This window comes from Phalangium opilio, unplaced genomic scaffold (genome assembly GCF_054372755.1).
Source record: "Phalangium opilio isolate 3A_F unplaced genomic scaffold, DU_Popi_V2 ptg000329l_1, whole genome shotgun sequence".
Classification (NCBI taxonomy): domain Eukaryota; kingdom Metazoa; phylum Arthropoda; class Arachnida; order Opiliones; family Phalangiidae; genus Phalangium; species Phalangium opilio.
In genome coordinates this window covers 13,540,890-13,550,500 of record NW_028324226.1, presented here as the reverse complement: position 1 = coordinate 13,550,500, position 9,611 = coordinate 13,540,890, and the positions used below count along the sequence as shown (strand labels likewise).

At 36.1% G+C, this 9,611-nt stretch overlaps 1 protein-coding gene and 1 long non-coding RNA gene across 4 annotated transcripts; one reads left to right on the top strand and one right to left on the bottom strand.

Moving 5' to 3' along the window:
* The first annotated feature begins 487 nt into the window (after nucleotides 1-487).
* Nucleotides 488-4,701, top strand: LOC149611109 (uncharacterized). 3 transcript variants are annotated; one of them, XR_016376480.1, is made up of 4 exons: nucleotides 488-1,646; nucleotides 1,727-2,123; nucleotides 2,181-2,328; nucleotides 2,412-4,701. It is a non-coding gene; the product is annotated as an uncharacterized LOC149611109 (long non-coding RNA). The 3 variants fall into 3 exon arrangements; XR_016376479.1 differs by having other exon boundaries at nucleotides 491-1,646; nucleotides 1,706-2,103; XR_016376478.1 differs by having other exon boundaries at nucleotides 492-1,646; nucleotides 1,727-2,103.
* Nucleotides 4,691-6,950, bottom strand: LOC149611108 (uncharacterized). The gene is made up of 2 exons (XM_089858704.1): nucleotides 6,405-6,950; nucleotides 4,691-4,812 (listed from the first exon to the last, which is right to left on the bottom strand). Exons 1-2 carry the CDS (start codon nucleotides 6,604-6,606, stop codon nucleotides 4,691-4,693), a joined length of 324 nt encoding a protein of 107 aa, XP_089714830.1. The 5' UTR covers nucleotides 6,607-6,950.
* Nucleotides 6,951-9,611: the final 2,661 nt, after the last annotated feature.

Genomic DNA, 9,611 nt, shown 5'->3' with positions numbered 1-9,611 from the left:
ATAAATAGGTAAACGCAAGAACAGCTTCACCCCACAGTTTCTGTGGCAACTTTGCGTCCTCAAGCAAAGTCCGCACTCCGTCGATCAACGTTCTATTCCATCTCTCTGAGACTCCATTCATCTCTGGTGTATAGGTGTTCGTTCTCTGCGTATTGATTCCTAGCTTCTTACAGCTGTCTTGGAATTCTTTCGAACAATATTCCAGTCCATTGTCTGTCCTTATGCTTTTAATACGTTGCCCGGTTTGTCGTTCCACAAAAGAACGATATTCTTGAAATTTAGTATATGCTTCATCTTTAGTCTTCATAAGATATATTGTAGCTCTTCGAGAATAATCATCCACGAATGTGATGATATAACGGGCTCCACCCAATGAGGGTATGGGCGCAGGTCCCCAAACGTCACTGTGAATGACTTCTAGAACTTGACTGGTCGAGATATTTCCACTTGGTCTTGATGGATTCTTAGAAGCCTTGGATAATCTACAGGGTATACAGACTTCAAATTCCCCTTTTAATTCTGGTAATCCTTCAACCATCCCATGTTTTTGTAAAGCTTTAATCCTTCCTTCACTGGGATGTCCTAATCGTTTATGCCACATGTCATTTTCGGAGATGCTAATGTGGGCCTTTGCATTGTTTCTTATATCATGATTCTCCTCCTTCACTACATATGCATCAGTGATATATAAGTTTTCATCGGTTAGGTGTGCTCCCATAAAGTATTTCCCTTTGGTGTCATACATCTTGACTAATCCATTCTCAACTATGGTTTTGAACCCTTGATTGTCAAATCTCCTGACTGATATTAAATTGCGACTATATCCTGGTACATTCTGAGAGAGCGGTAGCTCTCTTAGATAAGACTTCATACTGCCCTTAATGTATAAGGGTGGTTTTTTGATTGGATGTAACTTTTTTTGTATTACCTTAACTGTTTTGAAAATATACCCCAGAACTACAATTTGGGCCCTTAATGTGTGGTTAAAATTTCAAAAAGATCCATCCATTAGTTTTTTTTATAAAGAATAAAGTTGCTAAGGGTGGTTTTCATTTCCATAAAATTTTTCACACCTTTTTATGAAAAACAGGAATTTTTCCCATAGAAATAACATGGGAAATTTTTTGAAAAGAACCGTCCGGTTAATTCGATGTTAGAAAAACTATACGTTTGTTAGTTTTGGGAACGGTCTTAAATGAAAGGTACAACATTTCTCATGGCGCTAAGCGATTTTCATGGAAAATAATTAAGTTTAAGTATTAATTTTGATAACATTTAGAACATAACTCGATTTGCGATTTTATATCATGGATACACTAATTTACTAGAAAATATCAGCGCGACCAAAATTGGCGTATTTTAACGTTTAGTTGCCTCATAATAATTTGAGAGTTTCTTCATAATGCTTTATGGATGAAATGGCCTATAGAGAGCGCGATAAGACGGCTTTAATAATTCCGCGCAGCCGCCGTGAGTCCCGTGACGTTGAAACGGCGATAGTCGGCGGCGCCATCAAATACTCGAGTCTAAATCGTCGCCTTAAATAGCGTTTATGAACTTTATGAAGCTTTTGGAAAGTAATTTGGTCTAATTTTAGTATTTTTAGTTGCTAAAACTTAATATTATTTAAATATTAAACGCTTAAGGTAAGGATTATCATTAATTTTGAAAATTATTGTAAATTAATCTATTTCATTTCACTAAGCCTTGGTCAAAACAATTTCAGTTAGTAGCAAGGCTAAGCAAGCACGGTGCTTATTATTACCCAGGTTTCCTCAAATCCTCTGTTCTTAACTTCGAAGTCGTAATTATGCTATGATTTTATGCTTTGTTTATCTCTTTAACATGGGTAACAGTAGCGCTAGTTAATTCTGGATACCGTTATCTAATTTGCTCAAATCAGGGTAAAAAACAATGTAGTCCGTTACCGCTATTTCCATATCTCCATTGTATTAATTAAAAAATAGCATTTCTACCCAAATAATTGAAATATTTAATTAGGTAATACTTTATGGAAGGCCACGCTTACTACAGAGCAACCAACGTAACATCTTTGTTTACATTGTAAACTATTAAACACAAGAAATAGCACTGCCTTTAACGGTGATTTTCCAATGAAATAAGTAATGACTGCACACCTTATTTTGTTAGCTAATAGTCCTCATTTATTATAATTTTAGCTCAAAGTGCTATAATTGACACGCTTTTAACAAGTTTTATTAATTGTGGTAATATAAATGTTCGTTTGATGGATGAAGCTCAGTTTGTTACGATGCCACTTTACGTGAGCCAACCAACAAACAATGGCTTCTAACTAAATAGACTATTGTGAGTAAATCAATTAAAGTAAATAATTTCCAAGAATGCTAAAAGTATTTTTCTTTTATTTCAACATAAAATACTTGCATCAGTTTGGGGGAGAAAATTGACCTTTAGCGTTAACATAGTTTTCTGAACATCGAATAATGGGATGTTGAAATCAGTATTTAATGTCCAACATTTGTTATTAGTAAGCATGGGCGAATACCAGTTTTTGACTGTCGAGACGAATATCGAATAGTGAAAAATTTTCTTATCGAATACCGAGACGAATAGTTGTTTGGGAACCGAATATCGAATAATTAGGCTTAACTTAGAATTGCCCTTATCGAATAGTTATCGAATAGTCAGAAATAGAAGGATTAATTAAAATCAATTTAAATTATATTTAGAATTTAGGTGCGCTATAGAGTAGTAGCACTTCAGGCCCATTTTCCCATAGAAACTTATACATTAAAAAGTGTAACTGCCATTACTTTTTTAAAACATTTTTAGGGTTAATATTTTTGTTTTCTCGAATAGTTGATCGAATATTTAACGAATAGTTAATCGAATATTTAACGAATAGTTAGTCGAATATTTAACGAATAGTAGGCCCGAATAGTAAAATTCACTATTCGATATTCGTTCGAATACCCGAAATGGGGCTTATCGAATATCGAGACGGTTATTCGTCTCGATATTCGATCGAGTTATTCGTGTTACTCGAGTATTCGCCCATGCTTAGTTATTAGGTAAAAATTGAATTATAATTAAATTGTTTGCGTGTCCAGTCACTGTTTATAACTCAGTTTTAAAAAAAAAATGTTCCTACTGTTGTAAAATTATTGATTTCCAGAAAAACTGTTTATTTTGCCAAGGTTTGCGGGGAAATAAACTACTCCATTACAGGACCATCTAGTGCCGTCGGGTTAAATTAACCCTAACAGATATTTTGCTTTGATATGTGTGGAAATTAATTATGTGGACAAAATTGTTAACGCAAATTTATAAATAATTTATTAATTTATTCTGAAAATATTGGGAAAAAATGTTTTTTAGATGCAAATGTACGTTACCTGACCTTACCAAAAATCTCATTTCAACACAACTGTAACCGTATAGATTGAATTTGAGGTTGCGTTTTTTAAAGACGTTTATAACACTATTTTGCTTAATTAAATGGTATTAATTTTGGTTTATGTCAAATAAGTACCACAGCTAAGTCGCATAGAAGTAATAAACATTAAGTCAGCAATCAACCGTAGAGTTCTACTCTACAAGGGTTTGTTGCAAGTTTGATGAACTCAGTGCTACCACCCGGGATCAAACCAAATAAATTAATTTTATTTTAAATAGAATTTTAACATATTAAATAGAATTTTAACGGCACTTAAAAAACACATTAAATCTTGAAAAATCCCCCCCCCTTTTGTATGAATTAAAAAATGGCATGCAGATAGACAAGATTTAAATGATAAATAAAAAGTGATATTTGGATTTTAATGATTTTCGCAAAATGTTTTATTTATTATTTTTAGGGAATGAAATAATTGATTTTTACAAAATGAAATTATGATTTTTAAAAAATGAAATATTTATTATTTTTAGGTAATGAAGTTATGATTTTAAAAAAAGAAAATAATGATTTTTACAAAAAAATTATTTATGTTAGTTACATAAAAAAAAAGAAAAAATCTACATAAAAAAAACGAGAAAAGATAATTGTGATGATGCTATATGAAACAAAATGACAAAATTATACTCTAATAAGAATGTTATTGGAACACAGGAAATTAATTTAACTATACAATACCGGCAGAAAAGCAAGTAACAAATACATAATAAGGCTACTAATCTATAACCCACCAATTTAACTTGGAAACTACAAGCATGGAGGCTTCCTACCATTAACACAGGGAGACCAAGCCACCTAGAGTGTCAAATCGTCTGTTATTTTACACTCTAAGTTGCGTGGTCTCCTTGTGCAAATGGTATGAATCCTCCTTGCGTGTAAACTATGTATACTTTGCTCATATTTATAGGGCGCCAATGTAAGTTCCTTATGCTTAAGGAACTATAGATAGTTTTCACACATGGAGGATTCATACCATTTACACCAGGAAGCCAGGCTACCTGGAGGACAAAAGCAGACAGGTTTTTGTCCTCCAGGTAGCCCGGCCTCCTGTAGTAAATGGTTTGAATTCTCCATGTGTGAAAACTATCTATATTTCGTCATTAATTATATTTGTTACCAAATTTTACCATGTTATATGGTATTCATGTCTAACACATTAAAACTGTTAACATTTTTTCCTGTGCCCCGGGTTTAATATAATTCATCACATTTTTGTAATAACTTTAATTATTTATCTTACTTACAAAATAAAAATTAAACTGTCACTGGCGCATCCTTTTTATCGTCATCGATATCGATGACGACATCTTGTGGGGGCTTTGGTTGCGCCCCCTCACCGACCTCCATGCCCTCAGGCGTTTTCTCCTCCTTTTTTTCTTTTCCAATAATATAAATAGGCTATTAACTATCTTTAATGAATTTAGACTATCTGCTTGTTTGTTAAGCCATTCATTTGGTTTAACAATTATTACACACATGGAGGATTCATACCATTACACCAGAAGGCAAAGAGCTATGTGGAGGAAAAAAGCGAAAGGGGTTTTTGTCTTCCAAGTAGCCAGGCCTCCTGGCGAAAATGGTGTAAATCCTCCATTTGTGAAAACTAAATATAGTTTAGGGACTAGACTTTGGATAGAAAAAGGCCGGGTGTTTAGAATTAACTAGTCATGAGAGAGTAGAGGACGGGATAAAAAGTGTTATGCTGCCAGTCTTGCAACCACGGAGTTGTATCATTTCTTAAAATACATCTCCGTGGAAGTATCAAGAGTGAATTGTTCATATTGATTAGTTGGCTCTAACTTGTTATAATATTTAAACGACACATATAGGGCAAATAATTAACTCCATGCCTCGGACGACAGCCTATTCTGTATATACTCTGTTACAACATCGGTTGTCAGCAACCGCAAAGCTTGGTCTCTATGTAACGTAGCTTTGTACGTGCTGTCAAGAGACGAAAACCTTCAGGATCTTCAGGATCCGCGAGTATCTTTAGCTCGAGTGCACGGACCTCTAGGTCTTAGTTTCAAATACGTGCAGTAGGCTGTGGCAATTTTACACGTATTTGAGGCTAATAGCGTTTTCCTTTGGGTCCTCGCCAGGGCCGGAAATAAGAAAAATTTGTTATAGGACTTTTGTCCAGAGACCCCCTGTTTGACTGGAAAATTTATAGGACATTGTCCACTGGAGTGTGCAAAAATGGTGTCGCTTCTCCATAGTCAAGGTATCAAAACTTAGGAAAATTTATAGGTCAAAATGTCCAGTGACCCCCTTAGTTTTTAAAAAAATTATGGGACATTTTAAAATTTTATTGGACAATGTCCAGTGTCCTGTGCTTATTTCCGGCCCTGGTCCTCGCGGAGCGCTCCCAAGGAGCAATAAAAATGGTAGTAGTAGTTTTCAGCTTCGTTAAAGACTGTTTTGAAGAATAGGATCTCCAAGTTTTATTCCTCCATGGGAGCGCTCCGCGAGGACCCAAAGGAAAACGCTATAAGGCCTAGAGGGCCGTGCACTCGAGCTAAAAAACTCGCGGATATTTTAAATTCTGAAGATCCTGAAGTTTTTTGTCTCTTGAAAGCACGTACAAAGCTACGTTACATAGAGACCAAGCTTTGCGGTTGCTGACAACCGATGTTGTAACAGAGTATATACAGAATACACCACTTTGACATTACCTAGGGCGCCACAGCGGGCTACTGCGAACTAGTACTTATTAAGATGGGCAGGGAAAAAACCGCGTGGGGTTGCGCTTTTGCTAGTAGGGGTAACAAAGAGCAGTTTCCAGTCTTTCCCCTTGAGGCGCTTCGAGCGCGGGGCATCGGGCATGCGCACAACAGAATGTCGAAGTGGTGTATTAGCTGTCGTTCGAGATAGGGAGTTGCCTATTCTATAGCGTGAAAACTAATTTCCTCACGCGCATTCTTTATCCATGGTCACACTAACAGCTTCTAAAAAAAGGATCCCGTACCTTTGAGAGCAGGGCAATCCCTTATAAAATGCCCTGGTTTTTTACACGAGTAACACACTCGCGGACGCCTCCCCCCACGTTTTTCAACACCTCCTCGACCACCACGACCTCCTCGACCGCCTTTACCACCTCGACCGCCGCGTCCACCTCGAATTCCATTGTTTGTTACATAAACGTTACCGCCTATCTTCCAGTTGTCCATTTTCTAAGCCTTGGCCGGTTAACAAGGAATTAAAAAAATCACAATTTAACAACAAAAAGTGCTCCCTATCAATTTTCAAACTAGATCATATAAATAAACTTTTAAGTTGTTAAATATATGACTTAGCTTAAAAACAAATTAAAAACAAAATAATTCTTAAATAAATTTTGGCATAGAACTCACTTTCGTTCCTTAAAATTTGAATGTTGAGACACTGACTATAGCCCACTCGATCACGCACTCCACCGTCGTGGAGCGCGTGATCGAGTGGGCTAAGCACTGATAGTGTTAAATAAAAGAGAGGAATAATAATAATAATTAAAAATTTAAATATTTGTGTGAATGCTGAGCTCCATAAAGGAGCCGCCCTGTGTTTTTAAAACTATTATGGGACGTTTTAAAATTTTATTGGACAATGTCCAGTGTCCTGTGCTTATTTCCGGCCCAGCCTATAAATGTTCTTGTGCTTATTTTCGGTCCTGTACACAACTTTGACTTTTTAACTAAGCCTTTTTTATGTTAAGCGCCACGTTTTCGGGCGCCTTTCGGTGTTTTGGTACGTATTCTCCAACACATTTTCCTCTGCTACTACTAAGACTTACAATTAATTTCATTTCTAATTAATCTTTTAAGGGTTAATAGCTGCTTTTATTAGTCCCATTACTTTACAACGTCTGTATTAAATTATTTACATTTTTTCCCTTGTTTAATTTTTACTCTTTTTTTTCCCTTCACGTTAAGCCTATTACTTTTTATTACATTTCACTGTATGTTGTTTTTATTTAAGAGTGTATATAATTGTACTTCTTTGTGGTTCCAAAGTGTTCTTTGTGCAACGCTTTATTGGATAGCTTTGTGGTTCCAAAGTGTTCTTTGTGCAACGCTTTATTGGATAGCTTTGTGGTTCCAAAGCGTTCTTTGTGCAACGCTATATTGGATTTCTTTCCGGATCAAAGGTGTTCTTTGTGCAATAGCTAATTCGGGTTGTTTGCAAACACAAGTTGAAAATTGCTGTGTGGAATTAAGAACTGTTTCAAAAATACAGAACTGTGTTATATTTCTTTACGAATATTCGAAATGGTTTCTCGAAAACAGCAAAAGAAAATATATATGCGCTTAGTAATGCAAAAAAGAAGAGCGGAAGCCAAGTTAAAATCGCAAGTTCAGAGTAAATCATTGAAAGATGATAAAACTAACAAACTTAAGTGTAAACGGTACTATCTTAAAAACAAGGCGTTGTTTAAGAGAAACTATGTGGAGCGTAAATCTCTACTTGAGACAGGGAAAAAACCTAAGAGAACTATGCCGCCAGGTGGAGACGCTAATTTGCGCTCAAAAAATAGAAAACCAAACAAACGGGATAAATTTGTCTTTGCGAAAAGACTCCTTAATGCGGGGATTTTCAAGACGAAAAACAAGAAATTTATAGCCGAAAGTTACAAACGGTTTCTAGTCACACGTTTAACTGAAAGGCTGGCAGTATTGAAGTCTTTTGACGGTGAGACTAGTAAAAGATGCACCAAATTTGTCTCTTACAAGCTAAAATGCCAATTGTTAGCTGGTAAAATATTGCATTTGAAAAGGCAAATGTATTCGGGATACCACGCCCAACTATCAGGGATGGTTAGCGAATTTAAGGATTTTGTCAAAAAAATCAAAGAAATTGGGCCAGTCACTTGTGACAATTTGACGGAAGTTGTGGGTGGGAAAAGGCTTCACAGTAGCCTAAAAGAAGCCTATTTTCATGAAATTACCTATTATGCAATTGGGAATAATGGCAGAATATTGAAAAATGACGAAGAGTCACGCTATACCAAAATTTTTCAATTGAATTCTGATGGTAGTGTACGAAAGGTTCTGAGAGACCGTGCTTCCAATTCAACTAAAGAACTGTTTGTTGATGAAATGGGAAATTTCGTTGAAATAAGAAACAATGACAAAACTCATGTCATTGAACGAGTCTTACAAATTAATGAGTCGGGGGTTGTTACGAATCTTTTCAAAATTGTTGAGAATGAGGAGAAGAACCCCAAAGCAAATTTAGTGATCAACGAAGATGGGTTCATTGAAACCCAACCCAAAACAATTTATTGGGAATGCAGTCATATTTGCAAAGTTAGAAATCAAGCCATTTCAAAAGTACTAGCTTTTGTAAACACAGTTGCGACTGCCAATGAAAAATCTTTGACTAAAATTTTTGAGACAGATTTGGACCTTTGCGAATTAAGAAAACAATTTTGCGCAAAATCAAACGTGTCTATACCACCAGATGGGGACGAAATAGTCGTGAAAATAGTTCCGTTTCTAGGACACACTGCTTACTGCGCTGATACCGAAGAGTGCCAAAGTCATTTGCGTTCTTTCGCTGAACTCGCTCCTCATTATTCGGGAATTAGAAGTATTCTGAATAAGATGTATCAAGTCAAAGCCTTGCTCAACGCGTTAACTAAAATTTCAACTGAAATTGAACGTGGTGATTACGATTCTCTGACAAAAGTCATGGCGGAATTGAGAAAAATCCTTGTCACACGTGGAAAAAATTTTAATAAGGAACAAAACGATGCTCCTACAGGAAGCGTTAACGCTCCTCGGCCGAGTCTCGATGAAAGTGAAATCTTGAGTCTTTACGAGAATCAATTCGCTCGGGCAATGCTAAACACCAACGAGTTTCACGACACGCCCTGCGACTGCTGTTTAAGATTACTGAAAAAATCTGATTTAAGAGCAGTAGAAAAACTGGTAAACAGAGCTGTTTTTGAGAACGAGGCCTATCTGATTTTAAGAGCTGGTTGGATAATGAATAATTCCGACACGAGAGAAGCGGACATGCTTCTATGTCGTTACTGCGCCACGGATTTGGGAAAGGGTAAAGTTCCCATTAGATGTTTTCTGAACAACTTGGCGGTTGACAATCCTCCGACAGATGTCACTGATTTAAACATGTTTGAGAAAGTTTTAATTCAGCTTGTGAAGCCGTTAAACACTGTGGTGCGGTTAGGCACCAA

What these genes read in the sequence shown, in the direction of transcription:
- LOC149611108 (XM_089858704.1), bottom strand. Translation starts at nt 6,606, where the DNA reads ATGGACAACTGGAAGATAGGCGGTAACGTTTATGTAACAAACAATGGA. An exon ending in GGATTGCCCTGCTCTCAAAG is followed by an intron (nt 4,813 to 6,404) that starts GTACGGGATCCT and finishes TTATTGGAAAAG; the next exon opens with AAAAAAAGGAGGAGAAAACG.